The 19,549-nt window shown below is 39.7% G+C and overlaps 1 protein-coding gene across 2 annotated transcripts in view; it reads right to left on the bottom strand.

The window, feature by feature from the left end:
- The window catches only part of CUBN (cubilin), a 153,057-nt gene that overhangs the window by 42,111 nt on the left and 91,397 nt on the right, over nt 1-19,549 (bottom strand). For both annotated transcript variants that reach the window (XR_013537787.1, XM_020806644.3), the window contains exons 32-42: nt 16,430-16,586; nt 15,810-15,926; nt 14,308-14,421; nt 13,178-13,306; nt 11,948-12,080; nt 6,663-6,868; nt 5,467-5,648; nt 3,817-4,009; nt 2,855-3,052; nt 2,112-2,258; nt 408-598 (exon numbers count right to left, since the gene is read on the bottom strand). Coding sequence is in view for 1 of the 2 variants with exons in the window: in XM_020806644.3 (XP_020662303.3) it covers nt 408-598; nt 2,112-2,258; nt 2,855-3,052; nt 3,817-4,009; nt 5,467-5,648; nt 6,663-6,868; nt 11,948-12,080; nt 13,178-13,306; nt 14,308-14,421; nt 15,810-15,926; nt 16,430-16,586 (1,767 nt within the window). In the remaining variant the exon portion in view is untranslated. The remainder of the gene's footprint in view (nt 1-407; nt 599-2,111; nt 2,259-2,854; nt 3,053-3,816; nt 4,010-5,466; nt 5,649-6,662; nt 6,869-11,947; nt 12,081-13,177; nt 13,307-14,307; nt 14,422-15,809; nt 15,927-16,429; nt 16,587-19,549) is intronic.

Raw genomic sequence — 19,549 nt, 5'->3', positions numbered from 1 at the left:
CATATAATAAATCATTTATATATCAGTTCCACATGTTTGACATTTTACACATTTACATTAGTTTCACAATAAATCTGCGAGAGCAGACTATGACCTCTACACAGATGGGGACTGAGTTAGAATTACTTTCCAAATTGTCACTCAGTAGCTCTGGGAATGAACCAAGTTTTAACTAGCTTTTCAGACCAAAGATTATATATTTTGTAACACATCCTATAATGTGTGTGTGTACATTATGCAATTCATCACACATTAGATTCAGAAAGTAATAACTCATGAAACATTTCTCATCCATGAGATCATAGAGCCTTTCTGACCAATGAACAGAAATGGCTACTAAGGAGTATTCTGCTTTAAATCCTTTGGGAACAGTTTGTCCAGCAATGACTTAATCACATTTGCCCCACCTCAACATAATCTCCATGGCTGCAGGAAGCATCTTCGTTCAGCACTTGGAATGGCTGTTCAAAATGGATGCCTATGACAGAACCAGCAGTAACCAGAATGTGCCAAGAACAATTCAAGTTAGGAGGATAAGTCTGTGGATAGTTGGGTGAAGTTATCAGCCCTCTGTCTACATGCAGGTAACCACCACAACCTAAAGGGGAAAAAAAGATAAAACACTATTAAGAAAAGCTCTTCTACTTCTTAAGCAATATCTCATCTGATTCTATAATTCTGTCAATGTTGAGCTTCAAACTATTGTATCATAATTCTAAACTAGGATTTGATGGTCCTCCAGACAGAACCTTTGTTCTCCTTAATATACTAGCTTCTGCACTGGTGTTATCAGTATTTTTTTTCCATCATCCATATTATGTTCCTACTGTCTCACTTAATAAAGAGACTTTTCCTGTGACTTTCTGTATCTTTTCATTCCTCCTGAAAACATGGTTTATTTTTAGTATCATTTTGTACAGAGGATGGCATGTAGAATATGGCTCTTCCCATCTGAAACGGATGTCAGATGAGAGCCTCCTGGTCAGAAGCTTTCAGTTAGCAGAAGCTTTAGATGAGAAGTTCCAGCAGACAACTGGATTTCTTAAATATTTTAATGATCACTTAAAGAGAGGAGAAATGGTTTTTTGAAGGGAAATCTGGATGCAAATCTCAGTAAATCCCACACTGCTTTATCCCAGAGGAATATGGTTTCCAGGACCTACTCAGATGACAGGACAACAGAATGGCATTCTGTAGGCCAGAGGATTGCCCATGTAAGGCTATTCACAAAGGGGGCAGAGCTTAGGTGAGTAATCTTGCCCAAAAGGGACTTCAGTTGACCCTCAAATTTCTATCTAAGCAGGATGTATACTTCGATCTATTCAAAGTTCTCTAACCTGATTCTTGACTGAGGGTGGAATCAGAGGGAGAAATGGCTCATATTTTGGACTGCCTGTGGTACAATCTGATGCAAGCTATTTTCAGGTGGTCACATGACAAACAGGAGAAGAGGAACCAACCTGACTCTGCTCTTTTTTTTTTTTTTTTTTTGGTCCAATGGCAGGGCTACTCTTTTTTTGGAAATAGATTTTTTTATGTCAAATGCCTCCTGTACAACTATCCTCTCTCTTCAGCATAGAGATACCTTCAGATTGAATATGTCATTCACAGCATATTTTATTGTACACAAGAGGGTATGGTTTGCCTAGAGGTTTTTGTTTTGCATATTTAGGGTCTTACAACATTTTTAACCACATGAAAACTGTTGCATACAAGTAAAACTGCATATCATTACACATTACATGCAAAGCATTTTCAAGTGTTTTTTTTAAATAGCATTGCAAAAGGCCACTTGCAAAATTGACTGTAGGATAAATGCTTTGCTACTGCACAGTTCTAAGCAAGTAGGGTAAACTTCCTCCCATCAGTCTCAACTATCCTGCTAGCAGTTTTGCAGGTTGGTTGAGCTCTTGAAAATGCATTGCATTTATGCTTGTGTTTCAAATATTATGCACCATGAGATTCATAGTACATGTTGAAAGGATTTCTGCCAACTAGGCAGGCAATGATATTAAAATAACATATATCTCTAAGCACCGTCTTCCTTGTTCCACCCCTCCGAAATCTGCAAAGAAGCTTAAAGATCCATTTTTTTAAAAAAGGCAGCTTACTTTTGTGGTAAGAGGCATTAAAACCAGCACCCGTGACACTTGAGTCTGACGTGAATCGAACAAACATGGCATCTCCAGTCGATCTGATTGGTCCAGGTATTTCACGGCCACATATAGTGGACAGAACTGGTGCAAGACTGTTGTCCCCTAGGAAAAGAAATGGGATAGGAATGCACTGACATGGACCTAAAGTTTAGGTTTCCTTCCTGGTAATTTGTAAAAAGGAGTCTTGGTTTTGAGAAGCAACAGTTCAAAGTTCTCACTCAGTTCATCCTTTAGTCACTTTGGTAGTCAGATCCTGCAGGACGTTTATGCCAAACTGCTCAGTCATGCGGACTGGTGTTAGGAAAGTACAATACATTTCAAAACATCCCATGCAGTAAGACTCCAAGGAATAGTTCAGATGATAAAGCACACATTATATTTGCCCAAAGTAGAGTTATTTGTAGGCTGATTAATACATTACAAGAAGAACATGGTAGCCACTGGAAACTGCTTCTGTGGGATGGTAGCTTCATCTGATGGCATCAATGTGTGGGAGCCATTTCACTAAGTGGATGAGCCCCATTTCACTGAGAGCTTAGTGCAGGGTATGTAGGACAAGCCAAGCAAGAATAAGCAGATGCAAGAAGTGGACAAGCAGAAGAACAGCATTTAAAAAAATTGACAGCAATCACAATGGTTTCATATAATCGGGCTTTCCATTGGCACCTCACACTATAGAAGGCGCAAATGTTGCTCACCATCTCTGAAGACCAGTTTATCATAATTGCATGAGCTGTGAGACTCAATGTCCAGGGCCAGGATGTTGAATTCCACGGTTGAGTCCAGTGATCTGATGACCCATGTACAATCTTCAAAATTTTTGTAGTTTGAGGGCCAGCTCGGTGAAAAGAGGAATAAAGGTGCATCGCTGGTGGTTGAGAAACCTCCACAGGCACCTGGGAAAAAAAAGAGAAAATAATTTATAAAGGAGATATTCATTTCTTTTCTCCTAAGTTACTTTTATACCTTGGCTTTCCATTAGTGCACTTAAAGGGGCATATGTGGCTCTTTGTCTCTCCACTTTAACTTCACAATAATTCTGGGACAGAACGGCTAGCCCAATAGCAAACCAAACCATATCATACCACCTTCCCGGAGCTTCCTAAACTACCTTGCTGCCTCTGGTGTGCTTGAAGATGCCACATCATCAACTGGCACTTGAGTCAAACTCTGTAATAAAGAAAGGATGCCATGCTGTCTTTTGCTTCAGACAGCAAAAAGCATCAGACCAGTCATGGCTACAAGTTGGACCAGTCATGATCCCAGATTGAAGAGAGAGTTATATTCTGCAATAGATGGATAGGCTCAAATAAACGGTACATGTAGAAAAGATTGCAAGGGTTTGCAACACTCCTGGGTAAGATCATAGCCTGGGTTAGCTGGGAAAAGAGTTAGATTTGTTCTCCTACCACCTTCTCCTGAGCCATGTTATTGCTTGTAGCTTGGCCAAAAGGAAAAAACCAACATCACCATTTTGGTGCGTTTGTTACCATGGCAATATCCATGCTTGAAACTCGTTTTGCAGTGTAGTTTCTAAAATTCTTTATCACTGGATTATATATGTACAGTTGACAGAACAAGAAAACCTGTGCCAACAATTTTAATTATTCACTGTCAGTTAGTGGGTGAAACAGATTAACTATATGAACAGGAGACATACCTACTGGAATGCTGTGAGTGATGTCTGTAGGAGCATCCATTGCATACCAATCCAAAAGGAAACCCCTTCCATTTACAGAAAAATCAGAGATGAACTGAAGAGTCACAGAGCTTCCAGAAGAGGTAAAAGAAGAAGGGGCTGTGCCACAGTAAGTTGCAATGAGACGAGAGTGTGTGTTGGGTCCATCATACACCTGTAATGGGAAGAGGGGGGAACTTCAGCAACCTAAGGGCCAAAATCCTCTTGCATAGATACGGACATGGCATTGGCTTTGGGAGGCAAATACAGTAGTCTCAAGTTAAGAAAACACCATAGACATTAACAATTGCATATTGAGTCATGCAACTCAGTGTATTATTCCAGCATCAGTAAGCAAGAGGATTTGGGCCGGCCGGCCGGCCGACCGACCGACCGACCGACCGACCGACCGACCGACCGACCGACCGACCGACCAACCAACCAACCAACTCACACACTTTATAAACTTCATAAAGTTTCTAATCAGTTTACTTTCTTCTGGAACAATAAAACTCTCAAAATCTCAGAGTCCTGGTTTCTGACATATTCAATTTAATTTTTAAAAATAATATCTCAATATAGTGTCTCAAATTTTCATTTAATTCACATTCTGTGCATGCCAAAAACAACACACATTCACAACATTTTTTTCCACATAAAAGAGTATCTTAGTGGACAAAATGCCACAAGAGAAATAACATTTTTTGTTTGGTGGGAGGAAACAGCAAAATAGCTTTAAAATGTTTCAACATTCCAAGTGACAGTGAGTCATTTATGATGACTCACCCTAATGTGTCTATAGGTGAAAGATGGGATTCCATTTTACTAGGCAATGCAAAATCAAACTGAAGAAGACAATCAAAATTCTATAAGGTGGGTGACCCTATGCTTCCAGTAACTGGCTTCATATTTTTCAAGTAATAGAAGTCCATATAATGTGATAATTATGTTCAATGAATTGGAAACCAAAGGGCATAGTTTAGTTGTATGTGGATGAAGAAAGTCTATGATTGGATAAGCATGCACAAACACCCCCCCAATTAAATTACAAAAAAAGTGGAAAATTTAGAATAAATATATGTCAATAAAGTGCTTATTTACTTTTTATATTTCTATATCACCTTCATACCAAGGAATTCAACATAGTACACCTGAACTGCTCCCATTCTGACCTGGCAGCAATCCTGTGAGGTCTTATTTGTATAACCATTCTTATTATCCATTTCTCTTTTGCCTTAAGAAGAATTTTGGTTGAAATCCTGTTGGGCGGGTTCCACCTGCACAACAGGAATGATGTCAGCACCAACAGCAGCAGATTGTCACCGACTAAAGGCTTCCTTTTTCTACTTTGCTGTTCATGCAATTTTGTCTTGTTGTGAGAACTTTGTGCATCCCAAACTAAAAAAGAAAATATTTAATCAGTGGCAATGTTCTGCTGCTGCTTACATCATTCCCACTTCTCAAGTGGAGCTGCGCAACAGGATTTTGACTAACATCATGGCAGAACACTATATTCCTACAGAGACAGTAGAATATCTGTTAGTTCTGCCAAACCACTGACTTTGTTCCATGACTTATCAATCTGCACCAAAGTTCATAAGAATGAGGAATGTTATACAACTTTAAACCTACCTTCAGCTTGTCAAAGTGGCAGTTATACAGACCTTCAATATCAATCTGTGAGAGTTCACCATGGATAACTTGTGTTGCATTAACTGTTACTGTCCAGTGGTAGTTTGAACGGTGAGGGTACCTTCTTGGCCAGAGTGGAGAAGCTATTTGTCCACTGTCTCCCACAATATTATTGCCAAACACTGAACAATGAGGAAACTTATGATTAATTACAAAATGACTATTCAATATATATTATATTTTATATTATATTGCATTTTAACATTTATTCCTAAGTCCCCCACATAACTTGTGTTATGGAGCAGTTCCATACATTAAGTGGAATTTGGGAAGTGCTCTAAATTGGAGAAATTTTCTGAAGATCTTGCAGGCAAGGTCATGCCTCGCAGCATTGCTTTGTATGGTGCCCATTCCGACATGAACAAAAAAAGAGGGGGGGAAGAGAACACATTCTGTTGTTTTTTTTTTAAATCAGCAGTCCCCAACCTTTTTGGGGCCACGGACTGGCTGGGGGAAGTGAGCTCCATGGAGGGGCACACCCATGCTCATGTGGTGGGTGTGTCACGCTCACGCAGTGGGTGTGTCGCACCTGTGGGGGCGTGTCACACTCACGCACATGTGTGTGAGTGCAACAAACCCCCGCGAGCACAACATGCCCCCTGCACGAGCGTGACACACCCACCACATGAGCACAGGTGTGCCCCCCCACATGGAACTTGCCTATGTACTAGACCACCTCTTCCCATATGAGCCCCTGTACCAACTAAGGTCATTTGGAACTGCCTTTCTAAAGGAGACAACTGTTAAAGCAGTCTGGCTTCAATGTATTTGACAGACACTTTCCTTTGTTGCTGCCTCCAAGCTCTGGAATTCTCTTCCTGGGCCTTTGCAAATTACAACATCCGTGCTGGGATTCAGGAGGGGATGTAAGGCAGAATAGCTTTGGCAGTCTTTTGTATGTTAGGAGCTGCTATTCCACCACTTATGTAGCAAGTGTTCATTAGATAGCAATGTATATAAGATTAAAATGTCCACATTATTTGTAATTTTTTTTTTACTTCATGTGAAGTATTTTATTGTGTGTGCTATGTATGTATTGACTTGTGTCGTGCCCCATTCTGGATCTCTTTGAAGGAAAGAACGACTTATAAACAAGAGTTATAAATAGATAAATAAATAATTCATTATTTCCTTACAGTGAGAAAAGGTAGCCCGGAAGCCTCCTCCACGGCCTGAACCATCTGAGACAAATTTAATCCACAGAATGTGTCCGGTGATAGAAGTGTAATTCCTTGGCAAGGTGTGTCCACAGTATCGTTGCACCAGCTGACCGTCGAGGCTGCCCTCTCTGATTTCTACGTAGTCCTTGGTACAATTTTCACTTGCTTCTGTCTGAAATTCTCTGTTTTCAATAGGCAATATGGGTGCATTAATTAACATAATTGTCCATATGTTTAAAATAAAAGACAAAAAACTGACATACTAGATCAAACGGTGATTTCTTATTTCACCCATACAAGGGTTTGTAAAGCAAGCATTAATATTAAAAGACCTTCAAACAATATTCTGTTTTTAAAAAGTCCTTTTTCCAGCATTATATAGGGGACATGAAACTTTCTGATGATACTCATAGCTCACTATAATATTGTAAACTGGATCTGGCTGACGATGATTTTCTACTTCTGCATCCTTCTCTTTCCGTGTCTTCTGCTCACCATGTGCAAATAATTTTTTTTACAGCTTCCTATGTCACAAGAGATCCCTCCAGTTAAAGACAGCTTGTGTCTGAAGTGTAAGGCAGTTCATTTTCCAAAAATATTTTGGAGGAGGCTCCCTGCACCATCCATGAGCCACTCCTGCCTCCAACCCATGGGGGCGAATTGGCATCTGCCACTCTATTAGGGCCCCTGTTGCCACCCATGCAGTTTTCTGTCTACAGCACTCATCCGCTCAAGAAAACCCTGCAGAATAGCAGAGCACAACATCTGCTTCTCATTGGGAAGGGAAGGGAATGGTGCTTTTTGTGTGTGTGTTGCTAACAAACACTTTTAGTGGAAGCCAATGAAGCAGAAGGAGCTTGCAAGATTTCTTAGATGTTTTCTCATTGTTTCCTTGGAAGAAATACCAGTCTGCATAGAACTGGTACAAGCGCTAGGCAATACGGTATATTTCTTATGCAAGGTTCCCCAGAAAGGGTACTGAGCTGTGCAGAATTTGGCAGTTTCCTGTACAAGGGCAGGGAGAGGAAAAGACAGGCCATAGTCTCATTTTTTTGAGAGGAACTGAGAAATCTTGGTACAGGGCAAAGTCACAATGAAAGAGCTCAACATGGTACAATTTGGTAAGTTGCAGAGAAAAACCATTTTTTTCAAATATCATCCACATCCCTGTTTTATAGTTTAGGATATTAGGTTCTACAGAGTTTCATTTGCTGGAGAATGGGAGTGTTTTGTAAGACTCGCAATGCTTTGGTTAAACTGCTGCACTGCAGTTAAGACTCTGCTCATGATTGGAGGTTGATCCCGGGGTCAGGTTGCTGGCTTGAGGTTGCCTCAACCTTCCATCCTTCTGTGTTCGGTAAACTGAATACCGAGTGTGCTGTGGGACAATGTGTAACCTGCATAATTCAATTTTAAACCACTCAGAGACAGCTTTAAACCATATACCACTATGGAGTGGTATATAAGCAGAACATGTCTGTCTTTTTAAACATTTTGTCAGCTTATTTAAATTCTAGGAAAATGGGATCAAACTCTTAAGTGTAAAATAATCCCAAATGAGAGACATCAGACCTGACAGTAGTTCCTTTGGGGCAGAAAGGAAGGGATTGTCTTGTGCATTAAGTTCCTTTCTCACAGTGTCAATTAAGGTCAGAATGCCAGAGAATTTACAAAATGAGGAGTCTGAGGTGTTGGGCTTACCTGAATTTCATGTTAGTGGATGCTTTACTGCCATACTTTTAACTTGAGAGAATGGAGAACTAGTACATGGTGACAGGTTTTACTAATAGGTCTGAGCATATCTTTGGCCCAAGCCTTAATTGCTAACTCAATTGGCTTGATTCAGACTGATTTATATCAGGTCTGGATCAAAACAGAATGGCCAGATTCAAATGAGATGAAGTGACATTAGAAACTGAAAGCAGAGTGTTGGGAATTCCAGTGCACAGACCAATATCTAAAGATATCTACATTTCGTTCCCCTGCACCAGGGGTGTCTCAAGACAGTTTTTCCTGTTGGTAATGTACAAATAAAGGAAGCTATGGCAGGGTTTCTTGGGTGTTGTAGTTCTTTGGGAGGTGACCTCCATAGAGCCTAAAGGTCAGCAAACTATAACTCCTGGGATGCACTGTAGCACCTTCCTTTTTGTCTACAAAACATAGGCCTGAGACAGCCAAGCAGCTCTGGAGATAGGTACTGTCCAGTTGAGCATAATGTAGATGTCTAAAGATACCTATATGTGTGAGTCCCAGTGTTCTATCAGGAGAATTCTTTGAGAATTCTCAGAGTTGGAATTTAAAAGAAGAAAGGGGGAAAAGAAAGAAAGAAAGAAAGAAAGAAAGAAAGAAAGAAAGAAAGAAAGAAAGAAAGAAAGAAAGAAAGAAAGAAAGAAAGAAAGAAAGAAAGAAAGAAAGAAAGAAAGAAAGAAAGAAAGAAAGAAAGAAAGGTACATCCCTACAAATCACCTCAACCTATTCGATATTTTTAAAGCAAATTTTCCAGAATAAAATGTTCTGTACCATTTTTAACTTCTGACGTATATTTTGTTCTAGCTGTTTTTGTTTTTGGAACTGGTACTTAAATCTGGGTATGAGGAAGACACTTAGGAGGGTTGAAAACTGGAGCCCTAAAGTTTTATCAGCCAATACTTAGTGGACACATTTATCCTTAAATGAATTGGCACACACATTTATTTGCATCAGGAACAAATCCAGATGGTAAAAGAATGTCTGTTTTCCTATAATAAAATAGTATTATAGAGTTAAAGCCAATCGTTAGCTCTAGGTAGAGCAGATCCAATGAATCAATGGGAGGTACGTAGCAAAGTCCTATGGAATCACTAGCTCTGTTTTAATTGTGTATGCTGGGATTTAGAGGGTTTTTTTTTCTATACACAATCATGACTCACTAGCTTTTCTAAAACCACAAACCAGAAACAGTTCTCTAGCATGAATGTACAAAATATCTCTCCTCTCAGATTTCCTTCCAGTTTGAGTGAATCCATATGTCTTCAAGGTACTCTGAACGAGAACTCAACTCCAATCTGGATGCATTTTTTTCTAATTTAGAGCAATCCCACTGGAACATGTGAGAAGCACATTTTTGCAGGCTCAGTATTCAGAAGATGAATAGCCTTTGCTAAATTAATGGATACTAAACTAATAACAGATGAAGTATATTGTAACAGACAGTTTAAAGACCTCCCACTGTCTTGATTTTCTCTCCAGATACAAAACTCGGGAAAACACTCCTTCCATTTTCTTCTTTTGCTTCTGCCTGCCTTCTTTCTTTTTCTTCCCTCCCTTCTTTCTGATGCAATGCTGGCCTCATTAACATGCATTCTCTTAATGACTGGACTCTATTAGCTAATACCCCTTCCCTGAGCATAATGCAACTGACATCACTTCCAGTGCTGAATTGTCACAAGTTAAGAAGCTAGCCTTGCCATTTTCTAATGTATAGCAGGAGTGTAACTCAGTGTGCAATAGGAAATGCCTATGGTACTTCTTAAGTCACAGCAATTTGCTAGTGTAGGCCTTGCTGATAGGACTATAGTGGCGGAAATACACAACAGGATTCCAGCCAATAAAAGTCAGAACATTAGTCTGTGTAGATTAAACTAAGTGATGCAGGTATACCTATTAGAGATGGGGGTATTCATATACAAATATCCCAGCGCAGCTGGTTAACAAGGGTCTGCCACCTGGGGCCAGACCATCAACTCATGCATCTGGTGGCAGTCCCTCTCTTCCTTCCAATCACTCTGGAGTGCCGCTTGGCTAGCCACTCAGCAGCCTTGCAGGGAGACTCATCCTCCCTCCCTCTGCCAGGAATGACTAGCTGACTGGGAAGGGAACAGCACTTGGGAACGATTGGAAGGATGAGCGGGGCCACCGATGATGGCGGACGCATGAGTGGATGGTCCACTCACAGGGGCTGGACCCTCATTAACTTCAGCTGTGTGGGGATATTCGTATTCATATACAAATATGAATACCCCCATCTCTAATACCTATTTAATAATATGATTAAATTACTATCTGGTTGCATCAATTGTATTCACAATTACCTTGCAATAAGATCCACTGAATCCAATGGGTCTTTCTTATGAGACACATATACTGTACAAAGATTTTCAGTGTTTCGCAAAATTTTGTCTTTTCCCACCACTAAATTTAGTGAAATATAATATGCACCACAACTAAAAAGATGCATAACGGTTTCCATTTTGGAAACTAAATTGTCTAAGAAGCTGATAAAATTTCTGTATGCTTTTACATCTCTTATGCATAAAACAATGCAGAACTCGGTGAAACCTCCATTCAGAAACAGTGCAAGGGCCAGACCTTGTTCATTTTAAATGAAATGAAGCTTTCACACAAGCCTAATTCATACGGAACATAAGAGTGGTGTGGGAAGAGAATCCATATACAGTACTCTGGTTTTGTAAGCAGAACCCTTATTGAATCTGTGGTTCCACCAGCACAGCACTGCCATCTTGCATTCTTACATAATTTATTCCAGACTACATTCATCCATTTTACTGATATTCCTAGAACTGGAGAACTGAAAGAGGCCCCAGGGGCTATCTGATCCAGTTACTGAACACTATGCAACTTGACTATAAGGAAGCTAATAGCCACATCATTTTGGTAATGTATGATTCAGACTACAAAACAACTTCAAAAGAACAGTAACACCTTCCTGTTCTTTCTAAACACTCAATACTTATTGGTCTGTCCACATGGTGTCTTGCCTTTCCACTCAAAATAATAATAATACAAAAGCCTGCATTATGCACGGTCTGATCTGTTTAGAATACTAGTTCAGTTTAAGACAATCATAACTATGCAGTAGGATGGTTGCTTTATTAGCCTAATGGAATATCTATGTGCAGATCCTCCAAATATCTCAACAAGGAAGCCAAAATGTTTATTTTAATAAGAAAGCCACCATGGAAAGAATAGTTGTAGCAACAAATGATCTCTCCCTGTTTGTGATAGATCAGAAGGGGTAGCATTTACAGGCTGGAATGCAATTGTTTGAAAGTCTACCATGTTGTGTATTTGTTAATACAAAGTAGACAAAACGGATGGCAAGCTCTTTACTGCTATTACTATGTTCTCCTTCCAAGTTGTTGTGGGCACTGCTATGCTTCTGCATGCTGGTAATTACATTTTTTTAAAAAACTAAACACACTGTTTCCTTCCTGCAGCTCCATTAAAAGACTGAACAATAACCCCTTGGAAATTCGATTTACGTGAAAGACAGCTGGAGCCGGTTGCCAGGGGAGCTCTGAATATTCCAGACACATTCGACATTCAGTGGGTAAGGATCAGGAAAGTGAGGGCTATTGAAGGCTCCACTCTCCATATGGAAGGTCCCTCCACAGGCTGTAATGAGGAGAGAGAGAAATGAGCTACAGGAAGACATCTAATGGGATAAAATACCTTTTGCAGACTGGGCATTTTGAAAGCTAGGAAAGAATGAGATCCCCCCTTCAATCTCTCTCTCTCTGTGTGTGTGTGTGTGTGTGTGTGTAGAGCTTCTTGGCAAATATATCAGATTAATGAGTCAAAACAGGAAATCCAAGTTTACAGAAAATAAGTGGCTCAGTTCCTCTAGTCTTACAAGTTGTGGAGCTGACTCAGAGCATGACCATGTGGAAGCTTCCCATATCTCTAGTTTGGCAGTTGTGCATTAATCCAGAAGTACAGGGCACATGGAATATCTTGAAATCATGTACAGTGTCAAATGAGGAGTTTGCACTCCTGCCTTGCATCTATAGAGCGCCAGCTGCACAGCACCTGCCTGAGCCCACATCTACTGTGCAAGCAAAATGGGAACCAATGCGGTAAGGAAAGAGAAGTGCAACGTTGTGGGCAGTGGTTTCCTGACATGCTTATACAGACCAACGCATATGTGTCTCTTGAGTGATATAATGGTGATATCCCCATAAACTAACATGGGTATGTTAGGGTTGCCATAAACAAGTCATTTAGCCCATTAGTGGCCTAGACTCTCATCTTTCTCTCTCCCCTCGCTTTAAAAAAAATCAAGTCTCTAGTCTTTCCAGCACTGGAAATATAAGGCCCAATGTGCAATCACTGATTTAGTCCATAATTTTGCAGGAAACAAGATTTTCTATGTGCTCAGCCTATGAGTGAAGCTATGGTTTCATAGCATCTCAGAGACATACAAACCAAATTGCAATGAAGATTGCAATTGTGGGAACATTTGGTCTTTAGGTGCTGTGCAAATGACTGAAATCTGTTCTCGGAGCTGCCTCCAAACAACACATAGAAAGCAACTGAAACCTCACTTCCTGCTTTGTTCCTTCCTGAGTACTGACTTGAGCCCTTAAAGAGAAAGTCTAATTATTGAGGAGGGTTTTTTTTTAATTACAAGGAATGTGAATAAAGCCTTAAGATTATTATATCTTTCAAGAGTTGTTTGGCACTTTCCTAGAAGCATTCAAGTTTAGGCTTACCAGATGTTGATGCAGTAAAGATACCACGGAACCCCTTGGCAGTAGTGGCATTATTAGAGATAAAGTTGATGGCCAAGGCATTGCCAAATGAAGTAACAGGATGAGGCATGGTGGTTCCACAATAGCGCCCTGGGGGAAAGAAAGAAAAAAAAACAGAATTAAAGTTAAAATTCTATTTAATATACCACACTGGGTATCTTTGTGAGGCCTTCTATCCATTATTTGCTGTTTGTCCAGGTTCCTTTGAGTTGTATAATTGGAAGATACATAAAAATAGAAGATTCCATCTTTACCATTCGTTTACTAGTTGCATTTGTATCCACCATTTCCTTCAGAAAAGTCTACATGACTCTCCATATAACTTATTATTATTATTATTACCTGTGAGATACACTGCTTGAACAAGTGACTGACCCAAGATCATCCAGAGTTTTATGAACCAATGAAGACTTAGAACTTAAATCCAACATGAGGTACGCGAACCTGGGTCCTCCTTCTACCATGGTTTTCTCAGTTATTCTCCCACTGCTGAACTTCATACTTAGGTTTTGTATTTAGTTCCAGTGAGTGCCACTTTTATGGGGCCCTAACTCAGATAAGATTTACAGTGTAGTCACCTCAAGGAATGCATGATAAAGTGTGCAGTGTAAATTTCGGTTCATTGTGAGAAAATTGGATGAAGGGTTTGTTAGAGAAGGAGGGACTGCAGCAAGCAACAGAGAAATCATATTCTTTGACCCTCAATCCAAGTGAGGTCAATAAACTTATGGCCTTCTCCCACCTACAACTGACATTCTTGTTGCAATGTATACTCTACAGAAGTTGCTTTAGATTTCTTTAAGCCAAGGGTGGAGAACGTATATCTGTCCATGTTTTGTTGGGTTCCAAGTCTCATCAGTTTCTAGCACTATTAATAGTGGCCAGGGACCATGGGAACTATAGTCAAACAATACTGGGAAGACCACGGGTTCCTCATTCATGCTGTCTGTGTAACAAATACATCATGGATATTTGTTTTCAGATGTATATTAATAAATTTCACAGCCTTAATTTCTTTCCTAGGCAATTCTAGATAAGAATCTATGAATTTGCATTATGAAAGTTGTACTATTGAATATAAGTTACTGTACCTTGCAGAGGAGCATTGTTATTATTCCCTTCTCGTATTTCTATATAATCTGTGCTGCAGTTACGTCTGTTGTTTTCAATCTCAAAATCAGTGAATGACACTGTAATATGGTTGACTATTGAAAAAGAAGGGTTTAAATCATAAGAGTTGGTTTTGCAGTACACAATGAGCTGTATTTTATACTGAAAATGCCCTTTTATTATTTTTTCTTATTCAGATGGAACAACTTAATTATGCCAAGATGATTTAGAGATACATGAATAGGAAGCTTTAGGTGTCTCTTTCCTTTTTTTCTTCTTCTTCATGCATACTGATTCCCTTTCATCTTTCTCAGTTTGAAACTATCCATAGCTTGCTGCTTCATCCAAACCAGCAAATTATACACTTGCCCTGCAAACCAAAATAAAACCTTGGTTTGTTGACCAAATAGAAAATATGGTTTGCCTTCAACTAGGATAGGAGAGGGACAATAATTGTGCACAAAAGGAAGAGAAAGCAGGAGGAGGGAACATGACTCTCCTTGGCTTTTCATTCATATCATGCCCAATCACTATTTGGTGTCCCATTTGAATAGAAAATATTGCATCAACATGCATTCTTACACCATAACCTATCCTGATTCCTGATATCCAGGATAACTGTATTATATACTTTTCAATGGAGGGGCTAAAACCTCCTGGCTTAATTGGCTACTGATGATGATCAGTAGGGTATCAAACTACAAATCATGGTGGATATTGGATTGGAGATTTGCCAATATGCACATCACATCTACTATTACAGACAGAAAATCAGAACACTAGTATTTACTCATGTGTGCCAATTTATGGGCCAATCTGCTCCTAGCAAAAAAACAACCTTCTAACTTTGCATACTATATGCATACTAGTAACGTATACTCAAATAATTATGGAGGCCTATGCACACACAAGAGTTCTATCTAATCTGTGATAATCTGGCCTTTTTAAACTCCAGCATAATGCTTAGGTCTTATTATCAAGACTATCAACCAGATAGAATGACAAGGTTGTGCATTATCAAGGAGCCTTGTGGCACAATGATTATACTGCACTACTGCAGTGAAGATTCTGCTCACAACCTGAGTTCAATCCCAACAAGTTAGCTTGAGGTTCACTCAATATTCCATCCTTCTGAGGTTGGTAAATTGTGTACCCAGTTTTCTGGGAGGGGGTGGCAATGTGTATCCAGCATAGTTAAGGATTGTAAACCACCTAGAAAGAGCTTTAAACTCTATAGGGTATATGAGCAGCACCCTTTGCTTTGCTTTGCTTTATCAAATTTTGCACTCTGCCTGAAATCTTTTCACACTAAATCCTACTCCAGAACAGTTTAACTGTCCTTCAGTTCTTGCCCATCTACCAGGATGCAGGACTTCCTACAGAGAAGAAAAGGAGGAATTCTGCATTGTTATTACAGATGAGGGGAGGATGTTAGTCATGCAGTGCACTTTTCCACAAGAGAGGGACATGCCCACTAACTTACATGGATCCTGGGCTCGAATAATCCAACTACAGTTCTGGTTGTTTGGATAGTTGGCTGGGTACAGAGGAGAGGAAATTGCTACACCAACTGAATCAGCGTCTAAAACACTTCCACAGGCTTTGAAACAAAAAGGTGCAAAGTTATAACATTTAAGGGATAGAATAAAAGTATGGCTGAAACATGAACGGCAACTTTCCTTTGAAATACTTTTGTAAACAAACATGAGAAACTTGACTTTACTTAGTGTTTTCATTATATAACCCAGGTTAGTCCTAGTTTCCCCCCAACATGGTACAGTTTACATGTCTTTGATTACAAATCCCATCATCCCCAGACAACATGGCAAATTGATACAGAGATTTGGTAACTAAACACTTATGTAAATCCCATTGATTTAGTCGGCTGCCAATCCTGTTGACTGTTTAGGACTAGCAAATGAAATGAGACCAACATTAATTTGCTGCCCTTTCAAAACACCCTATATGAAGCACCAGTCTAGTGAATAGTACAACCAGGCCTAGATCATGGGGTCTTCTGACCAAATAATCTTTAAGACAGAGTGCAAGAGTTGGTTAGGAGGAGAGCTAAGAAGCACAGCAAGATGACAGTGGGAAACGTGCCTTCCATGAATTGAGCACTGAAGCCTCTGAGATGGATACTCCTGTCAGAGCGAAATCGCACAAACATGGTATTTTGGGTGGATATGATCGGCAAAGGCCGCTCTTGACCGCAGACTTTTCTGAGAAGTGGAGCTTGCTCATTTGAACCATCAAATACCTATAAGACAAAGCAAAACATGATAACAGCATGTTATTTCCCATCAATCAGTATATGTGATAACAAGTGATAATCCTATTTTTTCATTATTATCTGTTATTTACACAGTGCGTCTTATTTTCTTTCTCTGATTTATTAGCTATTTGTTATGCACATAACAGGCGTACAATTGACTGTGGCTACTTTTCATCTATTTTCAACAGCAAACCACTGTTGTTGTCATTTTATAAGCAGTCTTAGCTTTGACTTATTTTAGCCAAATAAACTAAATGCAAGATTGTTAACTAGGGATGGATGATGATAATTTCATTTCACTTCATTAGAAAAAAAAGAACTTGAATACAATGGCCAAAGTCCTATTGCTTAGCAATAACGGATAGCTCAGTGGCTTAGGTCATTGGCTGCAGAGCCAAAGGCTGGGAGTTCAATTCCCCGTTGTGCCTCCTTGACAAGGGCTGGACTTGATGATCCATAGGGTCCCTTCCAGCTCTGCAGTTCAAAGTTTTAAATTATGGAGGAGGTGACTCACCAAAACCCCATTGATCCAGTGGTCCTACTCTGGTGTGATTTACTACACTAAGTAACAGGAGTTCAGGTGTGGAATCAATGAGATTTGTCTGAGTGCTGACTTAACCATTCAGTGACAGTGACATTCAGTGACTTGGTGAATATTCCTTAGCTGGGAATGGCAACTGGATTTAGGCCCATGTGCTTAAATTGACCTCCCTGAATGCTTTCTGCAGCTCTGATTGTTGGGAAGAAACTGAGGGTCAACTAGATAATGTGGGTAAAATATGGACCTCCCAACCTCATTTTGTCCCACAGATCTTGAACCTCAGACACTTGCAAGGGGAAATGGCAGATTGGAGAAAGGTAATCCCCAGAAGATGCTTCCGCATCTCATTTTAAAGGAATTCTTCTCTGAAACTGGAAGAAAATAAGTTGTGGGGAAAATTAGCTGGAAGGCATGCATAGAGGAGAAAACTAACCATCTACTGAAGTAATTATTATGCCACTCCTTCCCCTGAGCCCTCTTTCCTCTCAGCTTGGCTATTGTGAATTGGAGCTTACGTTTGCAGAGATAAATGTCCAGTTTTGTGCTCAGGCTGAAACAACCTGGAACAATGACTACTTGAAATCAATCACTTACAACAGCCTGAATCACATAATTGAAAAATCTTTTCTTTGACATTAATCATGAACTCTTGCTGACCAAGGTAGAAGCGGAAACAGCAAAAAAAATATTTCTGACATCATTAATAATGGCTGTGTTAAAAGAGAACCACAATATTTTTAAACATCTATTATATTGTCCATTTACTGGTCTCTTTCACAGAAAAGAAAGAATGAGGGGGAAAATACCCCAACATGAGTTATGGCATCTACTTTAAATGAAAAATTCATGAGCATTTTGCATCATGGATTCTTGTTAAACTTGCATCCTGGCAGCTTGTTAAAATGAAAGAAATTTTGCAAACCAAGATGAGATGAGGGTGAGGAGATTAAGCTTTCTGCCATCCAGCCACATCTTAGAATCCTCATATGGGAGTATTTAGGGTTCAGCCTGAGTCTTTCCTTGGTGATTACAGAGAGTCATTGGAGAGATACGCCTCTCTCTCTCAATCTCAGAAATAAAGACTTCATTCTGAGTAAATCCCTATATGGTAAGATGCAAAATTTGCCACATCCTGGAGAGCTGAATTTCTGGAGGACATGATGAATTGCAGCTCTTACCACATGTGGAACTGATGGGTAAAAGTCACGTTGGGGTGATTCTCAAGAGGAACTTGGGCCAGACCTCTAACCATCAGAAAAATGCTGCTGTGACTTTCAAAATACCATCATTTTGCAACTCTAACTCTCTCCACATGTGATGATTGTGAGGATGTACAGAGAAAAAAATAAGGAAACAAAGGACGGAGGGCAGCCTTTTGCTCTGCAAATAGGAAATCTGTTTCCTTCCCCTGCAAGCGCCTCATGTTTTTGAATTGGTTCCTTAATCATCTCCAAATGCTGCTCTGACCAAAGATTAGCTTCAGAAAGGTTAGTTGAAATATAGGTGCATGAGAGATAGAGGAATCTGTGCACGTAGCTTGGCTATTTCTGTAGCATTGTTTCTTTGAAAGAAAAAAATAATAATTTACTGCAAATACTTTAAAAAAACACAAGTGTCAAGAAGATAATAGGAAATCCCATTTCAATGGGATTTCCATAGGGATATGTGTCTTAGCAAGCAGACCTTAAAATTAAACCCATGTTTACCCTCCAGTGACCAATAACAAGACATGCAAAGATAAATAGAGGTGGGAAAGCACATGCTACGACAAACAGATATTTTTCATTTAGAGAACATCTTCTCTAAATACTATCTAAATCTGTTGTCTAACTCAGCCATTCTCAACAGGGACCATATGGCCCCTGGGGGGCGCAGGCACATTTAAAGGGGATCACAGTCTGGAAACAATTCTTCACAAGCCACCTTATTAGGTTTGTTTTGCGACTTATGCAATTCTAAATCGGCCTATATTTATTCCATGTTTATGACCATGGCCAAATAAAGGTTGAAAATGGCTAGTTCCATTTTGGCCTGCTTTTTTCAGCTTTCACATGTTGTGGAAGAGGCTTATAGTCGTAGAAGGACCTCTTCTCTACCTAGAATTCTGTAGCCTTATAGCCATCATGGGCCTTTTTTTCCCACCACCAGTGCAAATTTTCTTTTATTTTAATGATGTCGTTTTTGCTTAGAAAATGTGCACTTTGGCAAGTGTAGGAATTTTTTTTCTTTTTTGCCATGGTTTAAGAGCTCCCAGGGACTGGAGGGCCACAGCATGCCACCATTGTTGGCCTAATCTTGTGTGAATTGTGAAACTCTGGGATTTTCTCATCCTGGTGCATAAGGATTAAACGTAACATAGCGGTGGGCCACTGCATGTGTTAATCGATCCCTGATTAACTTGCCTTTT

The sequence above is a fragment of the Pogona vitticeps genome, chromosome 6, assembly GCF_051106095.1.
Source record: "Pogona vitticeps strain Pit_001003342236 chromosome 6, PviZW2.1, whole genome shotgun sequence".
NCBI lineage: Eukaryota > Metazoa > Chordata > Lepidosauria > Squamata > Agamidae > Pogona > Pogona vitticeps.
The sequence above is the reverse complement of the archived record's forward strand: the minus strand, read 5'-3'. Positions and strand labels throughout refer to the sequence as shown.